The sequence below is a fragment of the Zonotrichia leucophrys genome, chromosome 2 (genome assembly GCF_028769735.1).
Source record: "Zonotrichia leucophrys gambelii isolate GWCS_2022_RI chromosome 2, RI_Zleu_2.0, whole genome shotgun sequence".
NCBI lineage: Eukaryota > Metazoa > Chordata > Aves > Passeriformes > Passerellidae > Zonotrichia > Zonotrichia leucophrys.
Window position 1 is genome coordinate 149381614 of NC_088171.1, and position 27021 is coordinate 149408634.

The window sequence follows — 27021 nt, forward strand, 5'->3', positions numbered from 1 at the left end:
AGCTGGGGCCTGTCTGTGCTTCCTCTGGCTTGTGAAGTCACAAGTATCCTGCTGGTCGTTTTGCTGGAATACAAAAGAGTGATTGGTCCCAGTGGGATTGATATTGGAGAATTGATTTCTGAGTGCTCACCCACCTTATGTCCAGTTCTCTGCTACCTTTAATTTAAACACAGGCTTAAACTTATCACTGTTTAGAAAGAACTCCATGAGGTATTTTTTTCCTTTTTTCTTTAACTTTTCCAGAATTGATGTTATCTGATGAGGGAATATTTTCATAATAGGGGCGATAGATACAGAAATGTATTTGTGTCCCTAGCACAGCTGTAATCTTTCCTGTTTCTTGTAATTGCTGTGATGGGGATTCTGTTTGTGCTTTGTAGTATTGCTGATCATGAAGATATTTACACATCTGCTCCTTTCCCTGATCAATGTACTCTCTTGGTGTTTGTTTATTTCTAGCAATGAGAACACCCTCCAAATCCATCACCACATTCAAAATCCCTGAAATTCACTTTCCTCTGCTGTTCCAGTGTGTTCACTCCTACTACACAGACTTCTTCAACCACCTCAGCAAAGCCATCAGTGCCTTACCCCCCGAGAACTCCGCCTTGCTGGCAAGGTACTTCTACCTCCGGGGCCTTGTTAGCTTGATGCAAGGAAAACTACTAAATGCACTTTCTGACTTTCAGAACCTAGAAAAAACAGACTTAAGAATTTTCCCTACTGATCTTGTAAGAAAAATAGTGGAGAGCCTGCCTCGCTCGGAGCGCTTGCAGGCAGACCGCAAACCTGAGCTCAAGAGGCTGATAAGTCGAGTGATGGATAAACAAAGGGAAGCTTTGAAAATGGATGACCATGTCAAAAATTTTGAATTGCCAAAAACACACATGCAGCTGGATGATTTTGTGAAGAGAATTCAGGAGTCTGGGATTGTCAGGGATATAGACACAATCCACCGGTTATTCGATGCACTGACAGTAGGTGAGTATGAGGTTGTTGGGGTTTTTTGGTTATTATTTAACATTGTCACATGAAAAAGGGAGATTTACTCAAGCTCTTAGTGTTGTTTGGTCTGTCAGTGCCCTGGAAGAGCTGAGCCCCTTGTGCCTGACCAGGCTGTCAGTGTTTCATTGTGGAAACCCTTCACTGAGCAGCTGCTGCATGGAGGAGGATCCCCAGACAAACAGAGACCCCTCCTGGGTGCCCTTTACCCACTGCCAGCACCCTTGCAGGACTCACATTAACAGCTTAAAGAACACTCTCTATAAGTAAAATTATCAGAGGTTAAAGTCTGAGAATTGCTGGTTGTAATATTCGACTGCAAAAATACATTTAAAGCAATATAATAATTCAAAGCTTTATATGGACAAGCTGTAATCCCCAGTAAGAGCCAGCTGGAAATAATGCAGTGTGCCTAGAGTATGATTGTTACCCAGCAGGTGATCCTATGGGGGGAGGACAGGTTCAGCCTGTTGACCGATCCCAGAATTTATATGGAGTGTTCTCTAACTTCTCCCCGTTCTTAACTCACTTTTATACCATTGCTTTATGTTTAGGTGGAGCTGGAGTGACTTCAGTCACACATTTTAGTCAGGGAGGGATGGTTGTACCTTGGTGGGGGATACCTCAATGTCTATACTTAGACGCACAATAAAGAGGCACAATTTGACAGTTACTGTCTTTCTAAACCCATCTTCCTGTACAAATCTGTGTAATAGTTTCTCACACTAAAGGGGTTTTAAAATTCTTTTAGGACAGCAGAAACAAATTGATCCTGAAACATTCCGAGATTTCTACAACTACTGGAAAGAAACTGAAGCAGAAGCTCAAGAGGTGAATCTGCCACCAGCAGTAATTGAGCATCTAGATAAAAATGAATGTGTGTACAAGTTATCCTGCTCAGTTAAAACCAACTATGGTGTGGGGAAAATAGCTCTGACCCAGAAGCGCCTGTTCCTGCTGACCGAGGGAGGCCGGCCTGGCTATGTCCCAATTGCTGCTTTCAGGGACATAGAGGTGAGCATCACCTTCCTCTACTCTGGCATGCCTGGGGAGGTTATGCCCCATTCTCCAGAATCAGCTGGCTCTCAACATAAAGTTTCACTAAGGAGAGTAGGAAACAGTGCTGAAGTCACTATGAGAGTGATCAGGTAAAATTCTGGGGGTTTGGACCAAAACTTTCATGACTGAAAATCAAGAGGTTATGCCCTCAGAGAAATGGATATGGAGTAGGTAAGTTTAATAACATGAGCATTAAATGTGCTCATGTGGCTGAGGTATCAGTGGGTCAGCTTATATCCACTGTGGAGCCAAGGCTGTATGATGATGTTTATATTTATTTTCATAAATCCAGCTCTGCTTAATTGCATGTATGGACAACTGAAATAATTAGCTGTAATTAGACAAAGCTGCCCTGTAGGCTGAGTGCTGAATCATCTGTTATTTGAGTACATTCTCTTTGTTTTCTCTTTCCTGTAACTTTCCAGGAAGTTAAGAGCACAACTGTAGCTTTCCTTCTTTTGAGAATACCTACTCTGAGGATTAAAACATTATCTAAAAAAGAAGTCTTTGAAGCCAACCTTAAAACTGAGTGTGATCTCTGGCACCTGATAGTGAAAGAAATGTGGGCTGGAAAGAAAATGGCATATGATCACAAGGTATAAATATGGGAATTTGTAACCAAATAATACGAAGAATATGCTGTCTGTCTCTGTTCTAAATAATTCATGCACTAATCTTAGAATTTTATGGTGCTTCTCTCCCATGAAGAAAAATCCAGCTTGGTAATGGGTATCCATCTTATGTCTGCTTTTTGTTTTTGTTTGCATATCAAGGTTGTGTCAGATCTGAAGCATTCCTGTAATAACACTGGCCTCTGACTCCCTGCTCCTGGCTTGGAACATGGGGTGTGCAAGTGGCAGGAACTGTGCTGCATTCCTGCCTGGTGCTTGTGCTAAGCATCACAAGTGTTGTGATTTTGAGCATGGTGTCTTGTAAGAATAATGAGCAACAGATAAACTACAGTAAGACTTCTGTTTTTAGGATCCTCAGTATATCCAGCAAGCTCTGACAAATGTTCTCCTGATGGATGCTGTGGTTGGTGCCCTGCAGTCCTCCAAAAGCATCTATGCAGCCTCTAAACTGTCTTACTTTGACAGGATGAAAAATGAAGGTCAGTCACAGCAATGCTGCAAAGCCTGTTGGTGCTGCATCATCTCTTTCTGCTCTTTCAGTGTGTATTTCTGTGTATTTCTGCTCTTTCAGTGTGTATATTTTCAAACTAGTTATGTGTAGAAATACAGAAAGACATTAGCCTGGTTGCACTTTCACAAATGCAATTTATTTAATAGTAAGTAGAAAGTTTGGAGGGTTTTTTTTTTGGTTTTTTTTTTATTCCTCCCTTTTTTTTCTTTTTGTTTTGTTTGGTTTTGGTTTTTGCTTCTGTCTCCATCTTGGATGTTGTTTTTGTCTTGGATTTTTAGCCTCCTTGGGTGGTGGATGTCTCTGCTACCAGAATTCATACAAATGGTATTTGGGCTCTCAGCTAAAGCTAGGGAGAAACAAAAGTGAGAAATGTGAATGAATGGTGTAGAATTGACATCTCATAAGAATTGGAGTTCTGTTTTAGGCTTAAATGTGCACTTCATTACCTTCTAAAAATCTATTTTAGTGCCTATGATGGTCCCCAAAACAACTTCAGAGACACTAAAGCACAAGATCAACCCCTCAGCTGGTGAGACATTTCCACAGGCAATAGATGTCTTGCTTTATACTCCAGGTAAGGTGATGGCTCTCTTTAGGTTGGCCCAGCTTTAATTAGCCTATAAAGCACATTATCTCAGAACACCTGGTATTATGCCTGCCTGATGTGTTCACATTCTGACATGGATTGCTTGTGTGTTGAATACTAAACCAGAAAAATAATTTAAAAAGAACCGTAATGTTGCACATTAAGATACTCCAAGGCATAGATTTCACTGTCTTAATTTGCCTTTCTCTGCACATGTCCCTTATCACAGACTTCAATTCTGTGCTAATGGGCTGATTTCTCATTAAGATTTCTGGCTCACTTACTGAGCCAGGTGGATGGATGGATGATGCTCCCCCATTGATCAATATTCATAGTTAGGTTTTTATTTTTCAGCAGAGTCCTGGAGGGGAGTTAGTTTGAACCACAGTGCAAAGAACATTGTGGAGAGTATTGGTTTCAGTGATGCTTTTCTTTCTTCATACTAAGAGAGGAGTAGACAAGAGTGAGTGAATTTATTAGTTGTATTTATAGGGCTTAAGACCTCACTGCAATCTCAGTGAGCTCAGCTCTTAGCCATCAATGAAAGAGATTATCTCTGCTCTGAGTATCCTTGGAGTGTAAGATTAAATCACTGGGTGAACTCAGCAAACAGATGCTAGCAATCACAATGCCTTGTGAGAACTGTGCCAGTCAATAACTGATGATGCAAACTCCAGAAAATGCATTTCATTGCAAACCTGCTCTGCCTAATAATGGCTTTCCCACAGGTCTCCAAAAATATTATGTTTTCTTTGACTTCTCTCCTCTTCTCTGCTTTGTTTCTAGGGCATCTTGACCCTTCAGAAAGACTGGACAATGCTCATCCAAAACTCTGGTGTGCTTTAAATGAGGGGAAGGTTGTGGTCTTTGATGCCTCTACCTGGTCCATCCAGCAACACTGCTTCAAAATGGGCCGCTCTAAACTGGTGAGACTGGCACAGGATCCCAGCTCCTGCTGCAGCTGGCTGTGCTTTTGTTGCTGTAGCCCCAAATCACATCATTCCTTAAAAGTTGTTGAGTTCTTTGGGTCTCAGTTAACCTGGAAAAGTGGAGATTTTTGAGAAAAACAGAAAGGAGGATAAATGGATTAATAATAAAAAAAGTCAATGTGGTGAGAAGTGATGGGTTGGATTTGGAGGGGCCTGATGGGTTCTTGGGGCAGGAAAGCAGGGTTGAAACAGTTGAAAAGAAAGAATAACAGAAAGAAAGACAACCCAAAGAAAAGGGGAATCCTAGGAACAGATAAAAAATCACCCATACTGAAGAACTGGAGATTGGGAAGAAGTGTAAGGAAAGCAGGTAGATGCTATTGAGAGGGAGATAGAGCTCTGGAAGAAAATGTCTCAAGCAGCAGGTGAAAGGGAGTGGTTTGTCAAAGACAACCTGGAAGAGTAACTCTCTCTGTGAAAAGGGAATCTGAACCAGGCATGCAACCTGGGTGAAAAACACACAGTAGAGAGAGCAAACAGGAAAAGGGTTTGGACATGTCATTTGTGTGAAAGATAAAAGATTGCTGTGGATGAGTGTGAAAGACAGTCAGAAAGGGAGGGGTAAAGCTGATGAAGAGCTGGGTGGAGGAAAGATGGAATTCCAGAAGAGTCAGATACTTGAAAGAAGATTAAAAAAGTTGCAAGTGGTGGCTGGAGGGAGGTAAATGAAGAGAGTGTGATGGAGGGGAAGGACATTCCAGAGACAGTAGAGGAGACAGTATTTTCTTAAACACTACTTTTAGCTAAACTAGGAAGTGTGGATATATTGGACAGTTTGATTGGCTTCCAATCCAGAGGAAAGGAGCACACAAACCTCTCCAGTTCCCCTGATCCCCTCTGTAACTTCTGCTTTGTTTGGGCCAGGAAGCACAGCTTTAGTCAGTCCCTAAGATAAATTATTAATCCTATTTACTGAAGGATAAACTTTGCAAAGAGATCTGTTCTCTCATTATTTATAGAGCAGAGCAAAGGACAAAACACAGGAGAGCCAAGTCTGCATCTCCTACAGTGATCATCTGAACACAGCCCTTTCCATGTCACTGATTTCTCTCCTAGGCTTTACTTAACCCTGAGCTTTTTCTCCCCAGACTTGCATGGTCATGGTGGAACAGAGTCAAGTGTGGATTGGTTCTCAGGACTCCATTATTTACATCATCAACACCCACAGTATGTCCTGTAACAAACAACTGAATGATCATCGCTCTGATGTCACAGACATCATCGTGGAGAAGAAGAATGGAACACCCAGGTAGATCTAATTTGATTTTCCTAGATGGTGAAAGAATTTGTTTTAAATGGGAGGGTTTATCCTGCTAATAAGGTCTTCATTTAGGTCATTTTTGTAGCTCCCATATTGTGTATGTCAACTGAGAATTTCCTTTTTAAATAAAGAGCAGTGTGCTGTTTGGAACAAAGAGGAGAAAGGAATTAATGCTCTTTTGGATGAGGATAAGAACAGCCAGGAACTGGCAGCATCCAGTGAAGAACTGGTACAGATGCAGCTTAAAGACCACTTTTCCTTTGAGCACATCATGTTTGCAGCAAGCTTCTGGATTTTTCCTGCCTGTTTATTAAAAAAATAATACATTTATTGTTCTGTTCAGGCAAAATGCTTTTGATCTTTTGGTAGCACTGGGAAGAGTATTGGCTGAAAGTCTTAACCTGCTGTCTTCCCATAAGAAAAGCAGCTCCAGGGTCAGTAGGTCTGCCAGTGGTGCAGCAGATGTGGCTGGGTTTCAGGAAGAATTTGAGGGTTTTTGGAACCTTCTGAAAAAGGTTTGCTCATTCTGAAACAACAAATGTTAAAGGTAAAAATAAGAGAGTATAATTTGTTTTCTCAGGTGCAGTAACAAATAAGAACAGTTTGAGATATTTTTGTTCTAACTCAACAGAAAATCCATCAGGCAGCATTGATCAGAGGAATTATAGGGAATGTTTTGTTGTGCTCTACTCCTCATGCAGATGTAATGTGCTCTCATTCACTGAGCTCTGAGTTAGCCTGCAGTGTTTCTTGTTGATACAGAGTTTGTAAAGGATAATACTGAAGATAATTTAAAATTAACATTAATTTGGATTACTGTAAAATTGGTTATTTGCAAGTAAGTCTCTTTTGTGTGTGCACTCTTTTCTGAACATGAATGCACACTATACATCTTATTTTTTTCAATCTGTGCCAGCAGTGAAGCATATTCCAGCAGTTTGGATGGAATGGTGATTGCTTGGAACATCAGCACTCTCAAAGTGAACCGTGTCTGTCAGCTGTCCTGCCAAAATCTCACCTCCATGAAGCTTCACAATGACCAACTGTGGTGCTGTAAGTGCCTTCCTCAAACTGTAGTAATTACAAAAATAATCTTCACATAAAGAAACAAGACAGTTTTTGGATATTCGATTTTATTTTGCTTTTTTCATCCATGTTTTGTAGAGATGGAAGAAGTGGGCACCTGTTACTAACTCTGTGTGCTTAATATTGAAGGTACCAGGAGTTGCATTCTTGTAGTGACAACTCAGGAGTTTCAACTGCAGATGAAAATCGAGCAGCACCTGAAGGATGTGTGTTCCTCTTTCCTTGGCTTCCAGCTCTTTCCAGAGGTATTGCACTTACTCTGACAGCTTAAAGGAGTCAGGGCCATGTGGCATTACAGGCCCTGCTTATTTTGATACATTTTCTGTCAGCAGTTCTGAAATGTATCTTTCTGTGCTTTAGAGAGATGAAGTGTGGGCCTCTTACTCGGGGAGTAGTGACCTGTACATTTGGAACACCAAAGACCTTTCAAGTACACCTCAAAAGATTCATCTTCAGGATTGCTCTGAGATTACTTGTATGATAAGAGTTAAAAATCAGGTGAGAGACATCTGGGCTGTTTTTTGCCTCTTGTGGATTTCTGTACTGAAGTTTTGTTTGTTTGCAGCTGTCATGGGCTGCCATTGCTTCCTCACTGGGTGGGTGCATAAGTACATGAGGTTTGCAATGTTGATTCCTCTTTGAAATCAGAGAAGCTAAAGATGCCTAACACAAATGGCTGTTGCAGGTGTACCCCAAAATGCATGGCAAGCAAAAGCCCTCATCAGTAGTTAAATGTCTGGTGACATTTATTAGCCATTGACATTTCCAGGGAACTGTAGAAATGGAAAGTTTAGGTCCTTTGATATTTTATCTCAGGGCTCCTCAGACTAAGCCTTGAAAAAAGGTTACCAGACAAACAACAAATGCCAATTAATTGGCCTGTTTTTGTAGATGACCTTTTCCTTGATTAGTTGCCACATTCCTAATTCAGGACAGACCAAAGGAGCCAATGGATTCCTGCATCTTGTGTCCATGTCATTATTGGCCTCTGTGTACCTGCTTTTATGTGGTATCAGGAGCTGTGCAAGTGATTGTAGTTGTGATACCAGAGGGGCCCATTCAAGGTTACTTTGCAAATAAATAGCTAATGTATATCTGCTGGGAAAAGAACTTTTGGAATCCTCTTCTCAGATTTTCCCTCCTTCCTTCCTCAAAAGTGATTTTTTTAATGCAATAGGGAGGTGTTCTCTGTATTCAGCCTCTGGTTAGACTTTTGTACTGAAATGGAAAATCATTTTAGGATATTCTTCCCCAAGGCAGAGATTGATATATTTAACCTCTCTTTCAAGGGAGTGAGAGGATTGTTTGGAACCCCCCAAGGCATTAAGCTCTCTTTTGTTCTACTGAAGAACTTTGTTCCTTTTTCTTCTCTTCTTTAAGTAATTTATAAATAAGTTAAACAATTCTGAGCCCAGTACTGACCCTGGGGGACACCACTAGTGACAGGCTCCAAGCAGCCCCTGTGCCACCACTGACACTCCTGTTCCCTCTGCACAGCAATGAGCTATGGAGAGGGAACTTGCAGCCTGGTAAAGGCTGACAACAACAACATTGGTAGGGCTGTCAGTCACAGGCTTTAATTTAAAACAAGCCATTGTTTTTTTTTAAGAAACTGGAGAGAAACCCAGCTGCATGCTGTGTCTATCTGAAATAGGATGTGTTCTGTCTGACACCTTGGCCTGTGTCTTTTATTACCTGATATTTGACCCAATCTCTGTGGCTGTGATTTCATTTTAAACTTGCTGGTGCCACAGTTCCCTGGAGAGCAGCAGGTTCATGAATTTCACTGCCAGCCCTGTACAGAGAAGTATTTTCTTCTCAGTGAAACAGAACAATTTCTAGTTCCTACATGTCCCTGACTTCCTTAATTTCAGGGTGGAACAGTGGTTCTACTGTTACAGAAGAGCTTATCTGCTCTTCTGTTAGCTCATAAACCTTTTTTAAAGGCTCCTTAGCTGCCTTCTCTCCAACCTAAGGAGTCTTGGCTTTTCCATCTTCCCTGTGAGGGTGGTGAGGCCCTGGCACAGAATGCCCAGAGAAGCTGTGGCTGCCCCATCCCATTCAAGGCCAGGCTGGATGTTCCATGAGCAGCCTGGTCTCATGGTAGGGGATTGAAAGGAGATCTTTAAAGTCCCCTTCAACCCAAGCCATTATCTAATCTTTGCTCATATGACCCCAGGACACAGCTGTTCCTTTCTCTTGGCAGTTTTAGTTGCTGTTCCCTGGATTTTCTCTGCTCTTGTAGTTTGGGCACACTGTGCCTTAGACAGGAGTGAGGGAGAGCAGCCCCACTGCAGGCACAATCAGCAGCTGAACATTCCAGTGTGGGGCACAGGGGGTTTCCTGAACTGAGGGGAGCAGAGACAACCTCCAGGAGCCCTCAGCTCATACCACAACAGCTGGGGTGGCCAGGAGCAATGGTGGCCAAGCCCCTTATTTACACTAATGAGGAAATTTTCAGTGTTCCCCTTTTCCAGCCAAGCATGAGGGAACCTTCACTGTACCAGTGTGCCACATAAACCTCCTGGACTGAAATGTGAAATAGTGAAAATGTGGGTTTGTTTTGTTCCCCCAGCTGTGGGTTGGCAGCAGTGGGAAGCTGCAGGGCAAGAGCAAAGGGAAGATCTACGTGGTCAGTGCTGAGAGGAAGAGTGTGGACAAGGAGCTGGTCGGCCATGCTGACGCGGTGAAGGCGCTGTGCTCGGCCGAGGACAGGTACGTCCTCAGCGGCTCAGGGAGGGAAGAAGGGAAGATTGCCATCTGGAAAGCTGGATAGCCACACTGTTCCAGATGTGTCTGCCTCCTCTGGGGAAAGGCAAAGACCTGGGACTGTGTTTACTTCAGCATTTTGCATCTACTTCAGCACCTGCCAGTGTTATTTATAAATATCTTGTATTTATTGGGTTTCCGCCCCTGCGTTGTAGAAAATGGAAATGGAAGCAAATCTTCCCTCCCACCTTCTCCTGCTCCTGCACATTTGGTAAAGGAACAGAAAGGGGAGGAGACAGGGCACTGTCCTCCAACTGGACATGAGGTGCTGGGGAGGGTTGGGGTCACATTGGGAACCCCAGAGCCAGCTCAGTAATTCCATGGGAGCTCTCTCTCAGCAGTGCAAGGTAGATTAAAAAAAGGATTTTATGATGTCTTTACAGCCTGTAATAGGTGGAAAAGGGCACTGAAAGGAAAAAACCAAGTGCACTTGGACTTGCAGAGTTGCCACTGTGATCATTTTCCTGAGCTCAGAGCTGTGGGTGGGCAGTGTCCTTACCCCTGGGGGGATTTCTGGGGCTGTTGTTTAAAATGCAGGCACAGGCAGGCTCTCCCCACAGCACTGAAAGCTCCTCCAGCTGAAACAATGTATTTCCAATGAATATTTTATTTTTTTAATGTATTTTTTCTTTAAAAACAATGCACAGCACTTGGCATTTGGAACAGAGTGTGAAACTGATTTTTTTTTTTAACTGCAGCATTAATTTATTGAATTCCTGTATATATTATTCTTGCTTTTGGAAGTACCTCTCAGTCTCTGTGCAGACCAGCCTCTGCCCCTCCTCCCTTCAGTTCTTGTTCCTGCAGTCAGAGGAACTGCTGTTATTTTGGGTAGAACCTGCTTCATTTTAAGTTCTGCACAGTCCTAAAACCCCTCCCCAAACCCTGGAGCAAACACCAGGGGCTGCAGCCTGGAAGAGTCTCCAGAGCAGCATTCCCTGACTGGTGCCTGATGCACAGGGGTTTTTCACTGGTGACATTTATCTGCAGATAAATCTGTGCAGAATAATTTTATCTGCATCAGTGCAGAGCGGAAAACAGTGTCTAAAAGACTGTAAATAGAAGGACAAAATGGGCTGCTACTTTTCTTAATAAATATAAACCAGTGTAGGGCTAAACAGAAGGGTATAAACAACTGGAAAATATTATGAATAGAAATTTTATGACTAATATTATATGTATAATATTTCTGCTGATAAAAGTTTTTATCATAGCATGGTAACAGAAATTTTACTTTTTTAAACTTTTATATCCATTTAAGAATATTAAACACTATATTGATACTATGGCCTTTGTTTTCCTTTGTTTGTTGATACCAAGAATGATGATTTTAGCACTGACTTGCTCATCTCTGTGTGCTGTAACAAATTGCCTGGGGTTTTTTCTCTGCTTGTTCTCCTTTCTGAAACAGCTTCTGCTGTAACATGTCCCCTTTTGAGTCCCAAATCTGTGACTTCCAGGTTCCTGCTTTCCTCCCCTGGTGTGGTCAGGCTGCTTGGGGTAATTACAGGAATTAAATACTGAATTTACTGAACACACAAGGGCTTTTAATGAACCTGGCTGCAGAAATGAACCAGCTGTACCAACCTGCTGCCCACCTGTTGCTGTCTTTATTGATTTTCATTCCTGGCATACTTTTTAGACCTGCTTTTGTCTTTTTAGCTGGTTTTTAGGTGCTCACTGACCATCTCAGCTTTGCTCCAGGATTTCAGCTGTGGGAATGGACCTGCAGTCACAGCACTGTGAGGTTCTGTTCAGTTTTCAGTGGAGTTTCAGGTACTTCCCTGTGGGTCCCTTGGTGGTGGGGAGGCACCTCTGAGCTCCTCAGAGCTGCTCTTTTCCCCCTGCCAGCTGAGAGCCTGGCCAGGTGTAGGTGCCTCTGAGAGTCACTGTGTCCCAGAGAAGGGACAAAGGGAGCAGGAGCTGCCCCTGGCAGGAGGGGAGGCTGTGAGTGACTGGGCTGAGCCCTCCCCATCCCTCCCTGGCCCTGAGGCCGTGCTGCTGTTGGGCTTGGTCAGCTTCTGTCTGAGACTCTGAGGGCCAGCTGGTGCTGCCATCCCCTTCCCTTCTCTCTCAGGGAAATGTTGCAGTTTCTTGGAAACCTCAAGGTTAATGTTTGTTCAGCTCCTTTTTGCTGTTGTTTTTTTTTCCTGGTCTCCCAACCTGAAACACCTGAGAGGAGCAGAGAGACCTGCCAGGAGCCCACAGTGCTCTTGGTCCTATGGTCCAGATTTTGGAGGCACTGTGTAGAGCAGGGAGTTGGACTCAATGATCCATAGAAGTCACTTCCAAATAGAGCTGTTCTGTGATTCTTTGGTCAAACCAAGGGATGGCAGTGTCTGCTTCCAGAAATAACCCAGCTGTAGAGATGGGAGCTGCTTGGAAATCCAGGCTGTTGTGTGCTGGGTGTGATCTCCCCAGTAAGGCCATGCAGGGAGGGAGGAAGCAGCCCCTTCCTCTGCCTCCCAGCCTGTGCTCACAGCCTGCTGGGGGCTTTCATGGGACCAGGCCCCATTTCCCTTCAGTGCCAGCTGAGTCCTTTTGGAGGCAAATGGAACTAAACCCCATCTTCACCCCCTGATGTGCATTCCTTACCTGTGTGCATCCATTTCATCTGCCACTGTACCCTGCAGGATTCCTCCTGCCATCTTGCTTCCCTCTCCATGGTGAGTTCTCTGGTGTCTTGGCACAGGTCCCCTGCTCTCAGAGGCAGTGGGTGACCCTGTGCCACCCCAGCTGTCAGGACAGGGACACTGCTGCACAAATGCACAGAATGCCACTCTTGTCCCCAGGATTTGGGCCACTGTTCTGCTGAAAATTGTCCCCAGTAAGGTCTGTGTGCTGTGAGTGTTCACAGCCAGGCTGACACTGCTGCAGGGTCTGCAAGTGCACGAGGTTTTGGCTGGGGATGGACATGGGGACATGGGGACAATGTGCCACCCCTGCCCCCCAGGATGGGAGATGCCCCAGCTGCTGCAGAGCCTGGACAATGCAGGGACTGTCCCCACTGGGGCAGACTGGGCTGGGGGAGGTACAATACTGGTTTTTGGTTGTTCTTGGTCCAGACTGGGAAGTTGAGGCAGTGCTGGAGCAGCTCTTCTCCAGGCTGTTCTGAACCCCTCCAAGGCCACTGTGGGTTATTCTGCAATGAGCAACAGCCCAGGGGGTGACCCAGATCCACTGTGCTCACCCCCAGCACAGCCCACTGGAGCCAGCCCAGGCCCAGCACCCTGCTCCAGCACCCTGTGATCCTTCTCTTGGACAAGCATCAGAGTCCCAGGGCCAGGGGTGAGTCACATTCCCTGAGCAGAGCAGGGGGATCACCCTAAAAGAACAACAGATTGCAAGAGTTTCTGCTTCTTGTCCCTCTTCCCAGGCCTCTTCCTGCCATGGTGCTGGAAGGGTCAAGGTTTCCCCTCCTCCTACTCATGGCACAGGGCCCCTTCACTTGTCACTGTGCCAGGAGAAGACAGGGATGCAGGAAATTCCCTTGCACCTAATCCCCCCTCACTTTGGGCTCTCCAGGTACAGGTGTCCCTCAAGGTGAGGCAGAGTAGAACCAGGAGGGAAGGGAAGTAGCTACTAGGAAGTAACTCAGCTCTATCCCACCCAAACCCAGCACAGCCCCTCTCTGGGTGCCCTGCAGGTGTCTGGAGAGGCTCCTGCACCAGTGAGGAAGGTCCCCATTCTCCTGTCTGTACTGGAGAAAAAGCAACTGCATAGGCTGTACCTGATGTAGAGTCTGTTTTGTTTAAAATCTTCACATCTTCCTTAAGCTCATGTCCAGGCAAAAGTGTATGGATGAGCTTTGGCTAAAAGGGGAATTAGTGCAGGTGCCAGTGGTCACTTAGCATGTGAGAGGTAGAAGCATTGGTGGCTGGAGCTCAGATTTACCTCTTGTGGTGAGGTTTCAAGGCGAGGTGAAGGAAAAGGAGTCAGGTTTTGCTGGAGGGTTTCGATCCAGAACTTTATTCCTGGCACACAGCCTCTGAATGCAGCAGCAGCTCCAACAGGACGGAAGAACCGCGTGGTTGCCGGGTCTTTTAACCCCAGGGGGAGGGAGAGGGAAGGGGTAGGGATCCCACCAACCAGGTAAGGGGGGGGAAGTCTCAGGGGACAAATGACACCTGCATGGCCCAATGTCCCCAGGACTTTTGAACTTCCCCAATCACACAACGCCCTTTCTGGAATGCCAAGATTGACGGACAGCACTAAGGGAGCAAGGGAGGGGAAAGGGATGGGTTATTGGCACACCTGGGGAAAGAGCCGGGATACTGAGCCGGGCTGTTACATCACACCGCAACATCCACGGGACTTTTCCTGGGGAGGGGCGGCCTGGGCATGCCCAGCCTCCATGCCTGCTGCCCTGGCCTTGTCTGTGGCATTGGCAGGCAAGGGGCAACCCACAAACCCCTCTGGCCTGGGGAGAGGCTCGCTGTGCCCCTTGCCATAGGGATCGCTGTCTGGAGAAGAAGTTTCTGGCTCTTCGTCTTCTGGTGTGAAAGACAAGGAGCTCTCTGCCTCACTGTCCCCCTCTCCTGCCCAGGCTCTGCCAAGGAGCTTTCCTGCCTCCCGCTTTGCCAGGAGCTCCTTTAGAAGAGCATCACAGGATGGCTCAATGCCAGGGTCAGAGTGCCCGTGTGCCAGCCGGTCAGGAGGTGCCATCTCTGGGTTGTTTTCTGTCTCTGCTGAGTCTTTGGTCACTCCTGAAGTGCTGCGCAGCCCCTGGGAGCCAGCAGCAAGTCCTGGGGTGACACTTGATGTGTCCCTGAGGACACATCCTTCTTTGTTATGCCGTGGGAGAAACAAGGCACTCTCTGACTCTCTGTCCAGGAGCTCTTCTTGCTCCCAGTTTTCGGGGAGCTCCTTGGCAGGAGTGTCACAGGACAGAGAGTCATCAGAGACAGGGCACAGCTCGGCCAACAACTGATCAAGAGACACAGGCTCCGAGTACTTTGGTGTCCCTCCTGTGACATCTCTGGTCACACAGGATGTTCTGTGCCTCTCTGAATGGCCTGCAGCTGGCTCCAGGATGGGGCTTGGTGGATCCCTGAGGATGCTCCTGGATGTCATGGGGCTTTTTTTGTTGTACAGGGAGAAAGTGCCTCTAAACATCTCTGCATTAACTTTGTCTTCCAACCTGCCCAGCTCCTCCCTCTTTTTATGCAAATGATTCACCAAAGCCGCCTCATCCTTTGGGCACAGCCGCTTGTGCCACGCGGTTTGCTTGGCAGGCCACCAAATTCCCTGTGCCTCCTGGTGGGCACTTACCCTCCTGGAGGCTCTCAGGGAGGACCTGTTCCCCTGCATATATGGGCTTAGGCCTGTGAACAGATCCCTGCAGATGTTGCCCCCATGCCCTGTCTCAGAGTGCCCCAGGTGCTTCCAAGCCAGCTGGGCCACAGTGCAGAGTGGCACACCACATGTGGCTTGCACTGGTGGCAGCCTTGCTACTGGCCCAAGCCGTTTGTAGAGCAGGGGCTGCTCCTGCTGGGGCTGGCCGTGGGCATTCTCCTCCTGCTGCTTCCACATCTTCAGGGTTCTGTGCCAGACACTGGCCAGGATCACCAAGGTGAGCTGCTGCCTCCAGAGAGCTGCGGTCCTGGGAGTGGCCACTGCAGGGTATTTATAGCCCCAAGGGCCATGACATGGACCCGCTCACAATGGTCTCTGGGCACGATGTCACCACGGTCACAAAGGCCAGGTCGTTGTGGCCCTCCATGGTCCCAGAGGCCTGGTGGTTTCCATGCTGATGCCCCTGGTCACAGAGGCCTTGTTAAGGCCATTGCCTCTCAATTTGCCTACACTTGTTCTTCCCTCATCGACTTGCAGCTCTCTCTTGTCCCACCTTGTGTGTTCTTCCCCTAAACATCCCCAAGGAAGCCCTGTGCTGTGCCAAAGTGCCATTCCCACCCAGCCCCCCATGTGTCCCTGCCCTGATCCCAGGTAGAAAGGTCATCAGAATAGCAAAAACCTGTTTGAATTTCATCTGGCCATAACCTTCAAAGAGAACAAAAGGTTTCTGTTAAAGAAGATAAGGAACACAGGAGCACCAAGGAAAATCACCCTTCCTTAATCGATGTGTGTATGAGGGGAATATGGTCACAAGGGACGAGGAAAGGCTCAGGCATGGAATGCCTTCTTTGCCTCAGCCTTCAACAGTCAGATGGGTTACCCTGAGGACAAGCAGTCCCCTGAGCTGGCACACAGGGACAGGGAGCAGAGCAGACCCCCTGCAATCCCAGAGGAAGTAGCCAGTGACCTGTGCAGCCACTCAGACACTGCCAAGTGTGTGGGCCTGGCCCAGAGTCCCCCAGGGATGCTGAGGGAGCCCATGGAAGAGCCTCTCTCCTATCCTTCATTGTCATAATTCCCTGCCAGCCGGGGAGGTCCCAGATGCCTGGAGGTGGCAGTGTGACATCCACGCCCAAGAAGGGCCACAGGGAGGATGCAGGGAATTGCAGGTCTGTCAGCCTGACCTCGAGGCCCAGCAAGGTTCTGGAGCAGATCATGGTGAGGGGGATCACAGGGCCCAGAGAGGGCAGCTGAGGGATCAGGCCTGGGGAGTTTGGGTTTAGGAAAGGCAGGTGCTGCCTGAGCAACCTGATGTCCCTTGGGCCATGGATGACCCGCATCAGGCCTGAGAGAAAAGGGGGGCATGGAGTCTCCCTGGACTCGAGCAAAGCCTTTGACTCCATCTCCCACAGCAGAGTCCTGGAAAAGCCATCAGCCCAGGGCTTGTGCAGGGGCACTCTTGGCTGGGTTAAGAACTGTCAGGATGGCCAGGAACAGAGAGTGGTGAGGAATGGTGCCACATGCAGTGTTGTCTGGTGTAAGATTGATCTCGGGGCCTTCGAGGGTCTGATTCAGCTAGCTCTGGACCCCTGGCCCCTCTGAATCTCACAAGGACAAAGGTAAAAGATGGGAGGGCTCTTTCTCCTCTGAAGGAACGTCCTACGTTTATTACAGAACCACTCCAAGAAGTCCGGGAGAGAGAAAAGGGATCGATTGTGTGATAGTGGGAGATTTTAAACCCAGGGAAGGGGGGTGGAGGAAAGGAGCCACGGCCAATGGGATACAAGTGAGTGGTGGGAGTGGTGAGGGGAGGAGTAACCTGGGGAGAGACCACCACCACAGGGGCTTTGGGGGAGAAACGGAACAAACCATGTGAAACAAACATGCTCTTCAGTGCAAAATACCAAACCCAGTGCAAAACACCAGCTAAATAACCTGTTTAGTGCAATACAACAGTCTGGTCACTAGTGGTGTCCCCTGGGCCCAGTCCTGTTCCATGTCTGTCCTGTGGATGTGGACAAGGTCATAGAGGGAACCCTCAGCAGTAAAATTGTGATGACAACAAGGTGGGTGGGAGCGTTGATGTGCTGGAGAGTTGCAAGGCTCTACAGGCTGGGTGCTGTGAGACCAGCGGGGTGAGGTTCAAGCAGAGCAAGGCCTGGGTCCTGCCCTTGTGTCCCAGGAAGCCCCTGCAGTGGCCCAGGCTGGGGCAGAGTGGCTGCAAATCTGCCCAGCAGGAAAGGCCCTGGAGATGCGGGCCAACAGTGGCCAAACCTGAGCTGATGTGTGCCCAGGTGGGCAAGGGGCGAGTGGCATCCTGGGCTCCTGTGTCAGCACTGGTGTGGCCAGCAGGACTAGGGGGTGACTGTCCCTCTGTGCTGGGCAATGGGGAGGCCACACCCTGAGTGCTGTTTCCAGTGTTTGGCCCCTTCTGTCAAGACAGACATTGCACTGCTGAAGCGTGTCCGGGGACAGGCAATGGCACTGGGAAAGCTCTGGAGCACCAGCCTGGTGAGGAGGAGCTGAGGGATCTGTGGGGTCTCAGTCTGGAGGAAAGGAGGCTCTGGCAAGACTTTGTCACTCTCTACAACTCCCCAAGAGGAGGTTGTAGCAAGGTGGGCGTCAGCTTCCTAAGCCACAAGCATAAAATCACAGAATCAACTATGTTGGAAAAGACTTTGGGGATAATCAAGTCCATCCTATGAACAGGACAAGCTGAAATAGCCTCAATTAGCACCAGGGGAAGTTTAGTTTGAGTATTAGGAAGAATTTCTTCATGGAAAGGGTTGCCAAGCACTGAGAGGGGCTGCCCAGGGAGATGGTGGAGTCACCTTTCCTCGAGGTGTTTAAGGAAAGACTGGATGTGACACTCAGTGCTCTGGTCTACTTAACAAAGGTGGTGATTGGTCATAGGCTGGACTCAATCTTGGACGTATTTTCCAGTGTAATTAATTCTGTGATGATTGTATGAAAAATGAACCAAGAGCTGCTGATACTTGTTCTGAGGAATTTCTTTTAGGAAGAATCACAGATGAAATCTGTCAAGGAAACCTAGAAACCAAATGGGACAAGTGAGATTTTCACTGCAAATTAACCCATCAGTAAATGCTGCTGTTTGTGATCTGGCTCCAGCTTTCCTCTCGTTGTCAATGGTCCCAGAGGTTGATGAGTTTGGATGTGAACTGATTCCTTTGGGAGCTGCTTGTGGCTATTAAATCATAGAGGTGACTGGGGAGACCCTCAGCTCTTCAATGACAGATTCTGTGTGACAGCCACCACCCTTTGTCAGAGCAGAGCCTGGAGCTGGGGACACCCCCCTGCCCCAGGGATCCCCACTTTGCTCCCTGTGCTGTCTCCTGGGTTGCACCTGAACCCTGCAATGTCAGGTGAGTTCAGAACCATCTCTGAATTGCAACACCTGCACTCTGGCCAGGCAATGTTTGGCTGCAGCATTTTTGGAAATACTCTGAAGCTCTGGGGTGCAGGTGAGTGTTATTTGCCTTGCACAGCTCAGGACCAGGTGTCCCTTTGCTCACCTTCCCTACAGACACCACAGGCACACGAGCCACCAACTCTTACTGAAATGTTTATTAAGATCGAACTTCGGAACAACAGATTGAAACACAATGTCTCGTGGAGGAGAATATTTCTAAACTGATTTTTTTCTTTTCTATGCATAAATGAAAAAAAAAATCAAGATTATACAAAAAAAGAACAGAAAGTGCAGAACACAATAAAACAGTTGTCATGCAACAATTTGTTTAACCTTTAAACAGAAAATAAGCTCAACAGTGTAGAAATAAAAATCATACATACATTATGCCATCTACGCACTCAAACATTCATCTGTGACATCACTTTTCTTTATCCCTTTTTCCTCATAAAACAACATTATGTGTTTAACACATGCTTATAAACATTGCTAAACTCAGCAAGAGCTATTATAGTGCCCCAACTTAATAAGTTGATAAAAAAGTAGTTGTCATATGGCCAGTTCACAAAGGAACTAAATATTCTCTTTTTTTCTTTTTTTTTCTTTTTTAAATTTTTTCCCCGCTATGAGATGCCTATATGCAGCTTTCTAGTAATACGAGGCATTTAAAATAAGCTGGTCATTTGGCTACTTCAAGGGCTTAGTGTTCATGTTACATCAGGCAAAACAAATTCACATTGGGAACTGCCAATTTGTTGAGAGAAAAGTCCGGATTTTGGGGTAAGTTATTACAATTTGGCTGTTGCTAAGGACTGAGTAAGTACACAGTAAATAAGGTGACACTAAGTTTGATTAAATGCTTCCAGAGCTTCACCCCAAACTTCCAAATTTAAGAATAAATGTGCCAGAGAAGGTCAAATTGAACCATGCTCTGCATTTTTCCTAAAATTTTAGCAGGTTGCAAGGGCATCAAAAGCCCTTTAATTAAAGCAGATTCTCTCTTTTGGTGGGGGATGTGTTTGTCCCTCCTGGGCACCCCTGGTACTCCCAGGGGTGAGGGAAGCTGAGGTGGAAATTCAGGTGAAGCTGCTCAGGTTGAGGAACCAAACCAAACTGGTTTTCCAGGATGTGATTTTAATTTAAACGACAGGAAAACCTGGAACACCTCAATGAGCAGATCACTGGGTGTGAGTGCCATGCCAGGAAAAGGAATTGAGCCTTTTTTTTGTTTTCTAAGGCAGTTTCTGAACTGCTGAGCCTCAAATTCAAACCCCAGTTGGTGTTTGAGCTGCTGCAGCTCCTTTGGATGCAACATGACAAAGAGAAAAAGCTTTGGGTAGCTCCATTTTTCCAAATGACCATTTTGTGACGTGCTTTACAAATGTTCAGCTTTGTCATTTAAGGAAGGAAAACAGCTAAAGAACTCTCTGGAACCATAAAGTTTCTGCAAAGAAAAATAAAATTTGGTATTTCTTCCACACAGTCATCCATAACATTTCTGTGCAATATTTGGTGTCCATTACATTTATTTGGCCTATTCAAAGGAAACGAGGACAAAACAGCTGCAAAGAAAACAAACTTCTCTTTCACCACAGACACTTCAGATGCTGAAGCTGCTACATGTGCTTGGAATATCATGCAGGAGTTCATTTGTTCATTTAAACAGGATACATATTTATAGCTGAGCTTTTCTTGCATCAGACTAGGATGAGGGAAACCTGGAAGAACTCAGTTGAAAACATTGTGGAGTACAGAGACAGCAACACACAACCCTCAAAGGTATTTTGGCCCGAGCAGTGTGTCTGGAAATGCACAAACACAGAGGTACAGACACACACACACATCCCAAAAACCCCCAAATCTCAGCACCTGCTCCTGTGCTTCCCTCTGCCCAGATGTCCCAGCTCTTCCAGGAGCAGTGTGACCCTCTCTGCCTTTACTCATAGATGTGACCTCACCTGCATGGCTGTGAGGTCTGGCAGCCAGGAAAATCCTGCTTTTCATGCTGGATGCTGGAGGAAGCCAAGCTGATCCTGGACCATGTTCTTAATGATGGAAACCAGGTTTTAATGAGGTACCTGGCAAAAAGCACCGTGGTTCTGCTGCCAGTCCAAGTGCTGGGGGGTTCAGATGAGGTGGGAGAGGTTTAAGAAGGACTCAGTCCTTGCCTATGAGGAAAACCTCATGCAGCCTGTTCCATCCTGGGTCTGAGTGCCAGCATTGGCATTGATGTGCTGGGAATATTTCAGAGCCTAGAAAAAGGCTCCAAATGAAAGGGAAAAGGACACTGTGTGTTTCAAGAGCACAAACCTCCACTGGATTTACTGGCCTCCTCCCTCCTGGTGATGAACAACCCCCATCTTTCCACAGCTACTCATAGCCAGCACCAGCAAAACACCATATTTGTGGTATTAAAAGCCTATTTAGGCAATAAATCTCTATGAAAGTCAACCAACCAGCAGGAAGAGAAACTAAGAGAAACTTAGAAATTATTGCTTCTGGAGTCTGAAATTGCTGTCCACAAACAGCACAGATCTCACTGGACTGGAACAACCCAACAGGGCCAAACCCACACTGCACCTTTCTGAGGGGTGAAAGTTAAAGCTCCTCTGGTCTCACAGCAAACATCTCAAGATGTGCAGCTGATTGACCCCAGCAGTGCCTTGTGTCACACATCACTGCAGCAGAACATGTTAAAATTGTTTATAGTATTGAACAACACAGAATTGAACTCCTAAACCTTTGTCCTACTACACTGATGGTCCTTCAACTAGACAGGAATACAAACAAAACAAAAGATGTTACTTGTCACCAGGAATAATGAAAAAAGCCACCTAAAACTTCTCTTTCCACAAGCTCTGCAACAAACACATGAAACTGTACTACTTTAATTATGGCCAAAAGAAAACATCATTTCTGTATGAAAAGATAAAGTAAGGGACAGATGACGAAATAAATCATTGCCCACTCCACACTGAGCAGTGCTGGGGCTAAAAGATGACTTTCACATCCAAGGAAAAGCCCTTGGGACACCTCACTGGGTGAAGCCAGCATGGGGGTTTGCCAGGCTGGCCCAAGGACAGGAGGAGATGCTTTGGCTGGGGCTCCCCACATTAATTCTTCTGGCAACACTACAAAAAACTTCAGCACATTTACAATGAATAATTATTTCCTTTGCCTTTACCAGGGAGTGAAATCAGCTTCCTGCTGTGGCAGTGTGCATATTCCTGTGCTATGAGCCCCAGAAACAACTGCAAACACAGATTTTAACATCCAGTTCTTAGAAATGAAGCCATGCCAAATGCTGTCTGTGACAAAACTGGCCCTGCCCTGCCTTTGCTTGAAGCCTCTGGGTTCCAAATGAAAGGTCCTTCCTCTGTCCTTGCCCTTCCCTGGCTGAGAAGGCTCCATAAACATGGGTGAGCTCACTCCTAAAATGGTTTCATGTTCCCTCTGTGGGATCTGAAGTCAGAGGGAGCTTCAGCCTCTCCACCCTCTCTGCAGCTACTTGGTCAGTGTGACGGTGCAGTGAAAGAGATCTTGGCTTACAAAGTGCAATGTGGAGTAATGGAGATTTGATCCATGCTGGTCCATGGAACCCTTGGGGAAAAGGTAAGGCTGGCACCAGTCAGAAGATGCAGGATTTTAAATTGTTGAAGAACTCTTCCAGCAGTAGAGATTAAAATAAGGAATACTTGACAGCGGTTATTTAACCAAAAGCAGAATCTTCAAGGAGCTTCAAAACTAAAATATTAAAGCCACTTTAAATTTGTAACTCAGCATGTAACTCACATGAATGCCAGTTCTAGGGTGAAACACAACACTTGTCTCTCACACATGAACATCACCAGAATATATTAAATGTAACTGAGATGATAAAATTCACGGCAGAATTTCTCACAACTGCTTTCTTCAGTAAGGTCTCACACTCTTCAGTAGTATTGCTCCCCTGGCTGAACACAGTTCACAGTACATGTTCTACATAAAAAATATTCACCATAGAAAAAGAAAGACTTCCTCAAGACACTTGGAAAAACAAACACAACCTCAAGTCCTGTGTGATTACATGTACTTCAGTGCTCTGTGATGTCACCAGCCTAAAAACATCATCACCCTTGACAGCAGAGGCCATAGGCATTGACTGGAAGCCTTCAGAGAAACCCACAGATGCCACCTACAAATACACCCAAACATCCATTTCTCAAAAACATTGACAATTCAAGTAATTCATTAAAAACTGCTTTTCATATTGAAATATAGCTTCTTTGTCTGAATGCCTGGATTGCAGCATGATTGACACAGGCATTTGCAAGTCTTGGAGGAGGAGGAGTTTGAGGCAGCAGGAATCTCACACCGTGCTGTGTTTGCCTGTCCAGCACATGGATTGAGGCAGCCTGGGGGGCCCAAGCCAAAATGAATCAACAGCATCACAAATGTGTGTTACAAATGACAATCGAAAGTTTGTGAAACACAAGTTTTGAAAGTTGCTTTAAATGGCTGCTGGATAATCATCCAAACCTATTTTAAATCAAGTTAGCATAACTCTTTGAACCTCTTTCCAGAAAAGTATCTTTGCACTGCAGCTGTGTCCTGACTCACAGAAGGGGACATGGAGGATGTGCTGACAACATTGGTACGGCAGCTCAGAAGAGCTCTGGCCTACAATTCCTCCAACACAGGGACTGGAACAGCAACATTTGAATTTTAAGGCCTAAAAACTGTTTCTGACACAGATTTTTATGCACCCAGACTATGCCATAAAGTGACAGAGGTAGGCCTTGGGTTCTCCTTGTTGTACTGACCCCGTGCCTTTACCTTGGCTGCTGCATTCCCAGCCAGGAGGGTAAAGGATTGTAAAAAGTGCAATTAATCAATGACTTCCTTTCCCTATGGAAGAGAATCCGCACGCCCCCTTCCACAAAGCTGCCCCCAGAGATGCCCTTTCTCCATGGCAGCTTCATCCAGAGATGATCAGGTTTAAATGCTGAGAAAACCCCCGAGTTCACCAGCACGTGAAACTCTCAGCTAAAAATTGTCACAGCGTATTCCAACGACATTCATTAAATGCAGCACTTGTGATAAAGAAAGCTGTGAGTGCTGGTCACCTCTCCCAGCTGCTGCTCCTTCCACCTACAGCTGACATCCAGCACCCAGTGTCACCCTCTCCTGACAAGCAGCAGATTTGGGAGTGGTTGTGAATAGTATGACTAAAAGAATTCACAGCAGTTTCTTAGAAACTGCAGTAATTGCTTTTTTTTTTCCTTGAAAATAATTGCAAATAAAAGGAGTCTGCAGTAATTGCACTAACAAAAACATGAAGTCTAAAATTAACGTAGCTGTCAGACCAGTAATATCATGCTCGTGAAAAAAATCGATTGGTGTCTAAGCATAGTGAAATCTGAAATGTTCAGACAAAAAAATGGCAAGAGACTATAGGTCGAGATAGCTTCCATTTTCTGTTAGTTTAAAAACAGCTGAAAACTTAATTTTTCTAACTGCTAATTGTATACACTGTGAGTCTCATGCAGATTAATAAAACTTATTTGAAATCTAAATGTATTCTTAATAAAAAAGTGTTCAGAAATGACATTTCTAAGTTGTAGAGAAAGCAATTAGCATCAGAGCGACCTGCTCAAACCTAGAGGAAGGACTACAGAATTTCATTTACAATTTTGCATGAAACTGCCTTTTCTTCTGCAAATTTTAGCTACAAGTAGTGAAGGTCCTAATTTGCTTTCCTGGAAAAAAAAAAAAACCACAACAAAAGTTCTTGATCCTGCACCTGCACTCCTTGGAATGTGGGTGAGCAAGCGGCGGCGGCCTCACACGGCTGACTCGCCCTCCGGCTCCGCCGCCGCGGCTCCTTTGCGCGTCAGCTTCAGCACCGTCGGCTTCTCCGCGCCCTCGGCAGGACCCAGGCCCTTGGGCTCTTCCTTTGGCTCTTCGTTGACTTCCGGGTAAATCACCAAGAAAGTCGCTGTCAAAAAGCCCAGGAAGGATCCCACGGAAGCCACCATGGGGATGACTCGGACCGTGCCGACCATGTCCACCACGCCGCCGAGCGCGGAGGCCACCAGGATCTGGGAGATGTAAACCTGACACGACAGGATGGCGCAGTCGATGCCAAACCCTCGCTTGGAGTTCCCAGGGCTGTGGTGAATGTACTGCAAGAAGATAAGAAAGGTAGTAGGAGGTAAAACAATGGATGAAAGCAATACTTAAACACCAGAACTTTCCTCAAATTTTTCAGCCCCATGGTCAGCTTCACATCATCTTTGTGCAGCACCATGACACAACTCCAGAGCAAGAGCCTCCTTATCTGCTCATCAACAGCCTCCTCAGGACCCTGCAGCACGAGGCAGGTATTGACAGGGCCACTGCTAGCCCACATCAGCTCCAAGATTAGGTTTTGTAAAAACAACTTTCCATGAAACATTTGTTGTTACATGAAACATTAATTCTATGATTATAACAAGGAATCCTCCTCCCAAGCGCAATTCAGGAACTCGTAATAAAAGTTCCTCCTGTAGTTTGTAATTCAAATGGAACAGTGGAATGACACTGTTGGGAAGTAAATCTGTCCTTGTTTCCAGCAGAATTTATGCATCCCCAAAATTACAGCTGTATTTCCAGACTCAGTTCAAAATCTAAGACTGTGAAAAACCTGAGTAACACTACCATACCACATCAAGACAGGAGTAACAACTAGATATATAGCAAATATTCACTCCAATAATAATTTAATTTGTCTTCATCTGCCATATGCACCCAGATTGTTTTATACCTCAGCATTGGAAAAAGCAATTGTGACCCCCTCTGAGCCAACTCAATGCCAAGACTATCTCATTTCAGCACCAGCTCCTGATTTCAGCACCAGCTCCTGCTATTTACTATCCATCCAAGCTTTGGCACACATCCCAGCCAAGGAGATATCTTCAATAATGGGATTTAACAAATCTATTTTGCCACCATGATCTTAAGAGAAACATAGATGTTCTGCCTTGATTCACATACATGCTCCAAATATTCCACATACCTGTTTTATCTCATGGTATTGTCCCAAAAGCGCGTAGGGGCAGTAGGAGATGCTCATGGAGACAATTCCCATGGTGCTGATCATTATCATGGTGACGTACACGTTGGGGAACATGGCCATCACTGCAGTGCCAAGGGAAAAGCCCAGCGTGCCCAGGATGTAGATCACTTTTATGCTAAGGTCGTAGTTGTCCAAGTACTTCTGCAACAAGGCTGCAGAGATAAAGAATAAATCAGGAATCATGGAATGGTTTGAGTTGGAAGGGGCCTTAAAGACCATCCAGTTGCAACCACTCGTGCCGTGGGCAGGGATACCTTCCACTATCCCAAGTTGCTCCAAGCCCCATCCAACCTGGCCCTGAACACTTTCAGGGATGAGGCAACCACAGCTTCTCTGGGCAACATGTGCCAGAGCCTCACCACCCTCACAGCGAAGAACTTTTTCCCAGTATCCAATTTAAACCTACTTTCTTTCAGTTTGAAGCCATTTCCCCTTAAATATCAGTTTACTCACTAAAATTTGAGGGGATTGATGTGGCCATGGCAGCCCTATATCCTGTTTAGGGGGTGGATGCTCGTATTTGGGCTGTCTGACCGGCACAGCCCAGGTCTCACTGGGAACAGGATGTGTTCCTGCTTCAGAAAGAGCCAGTCCCCACAGTACTGAGCTGAGCAGACATGGCCTGCTGTGTGCTGCAAAAGGCAGAATTTAACTTTGGCAAAAACTCTCAATTTCAGAGTCTATTGGAAGTGCAAATTATCTGCAGAATGACTTTCAGAAATACATATTTATAATTTTGATTTAAAAACAGTCTTTGCAAGAACCCTCTTGCATATGCTTAAATCTACCAAGCCTGAGTTTAGTTTCCTGAAGGCTTGTTAAATGCCACTGAATATCCTTTGATTTCATTTTGTGCTTTATGCCACTTAACCATCTGTTCATATTTCCACCTCTACATTTGGAGGAACTTTTTAATATTGATTCTTAAAGAAGCCCTTCCCCTTATGACCACAATAAATGCTTTTCCAGAATATCCTTTACCTTAAACAAGGAGGTGGATACCAACTGATGCAACACTATTTCAGGAGGGCAAGGAGTTGAATGATCTTTGTGGATCCCTTTTAACTCAGAATATTCCATGATTTACTTTTACCTTAGAAATACACGCACGAGGTGCATTCCACTTTGTGACTGCAGTCTCTTACCTGAACAAACAGCAGCAGTAGCAGCATAAATCACCAGCCCCCAGCATCCCATCTGAACCCCAGCATTGTAGGCGTGCAGCTCAGTTGAGTTTGAAGGGGCCTGCAACAGACACAGACACCAACACCACTTTGTTGTACTGAGCACATCTCAGAAACG

At 45.9% G+C, this 27021-nt stretch overlaps 2 protein-coding genes across 5 annotated transcripts in view; one reads left to right on the top strand and one right to left on the bottom strand.

The window, feature by feature from the left end:
- The window catches only part of DENND3 (DENN domain containing 3), a 31998-nt gene extending 20814 nt beyond the window's left edge, over positions 1-11184 (top strand). The window contains exons 13-23 of one of the 2 annotated variants that reach the window (XM_064706742.1): positions 460-981; positions 1754-2016; positions 2487-2657; positions 3043-3172; positions 3671-3778; positions 4577-4716; positions 5868-6028; positions 6957-7093; positions 7256-7371; positions 7487-7624; positions 9702-11184. In XM_064706742.1, the coding sequence (XP_064562812.1) occupies positions 460-981; positions 1754-2016; positions 2487-2657; positions 3043-3172; positions 3671-3778; positions 4577-4716; positions 5868-6028; positions 6957-7093; positions 7256-7371; positions 7487-7624; positions 9702-9902 (2087 nt within the window). In that variant the 3' untranslated portion in view covers positions 9903-11184. The remainder of the gene's footprint in view (positions 1-459; positions 982-1753; positions 2017-2486; positions 2658-3042; positions 3173-3670; positions 3779-4576; positions 4717-5867; positions 6029-6956; positions 7094-7255; positions 7372-7486; positions 7625-9701) is intronic. The other variant, XM_064706743.1, reaches the window with a different exon arrangement.
- A 7579-nt stretch (positions 11185-18763) lies between these two features.
- The window catches only part of SLC45A4 (solute carrier family 45 member 4), an 84997-nt gene continuing 76739 nt past the window's right edge, over positions 18764-27021 (bottom strand). For all 3 annotated transcript variants that reach the window (XM_064706745.1, XM_064706744.1, XM_064706747.1), the window contains exons 6-8: positions 26865-26964; positions 25660-25871; positions 18764-24787 (exon numbers count right to left, since the gene is read on the bottom strand). In XM_064706745.1, coding sequence (XP_064562815.1) covers positions 24446-24787; positions 25660-25871; positions 26865-26964 — 654 coding nt within the window. In that variant the 3' untranslated portion in view covers positions 18764-24445. The remainder of the gene's footprint in view (positions 24788-25659; positions 25872-26864; positions 26965-27021) is intronic.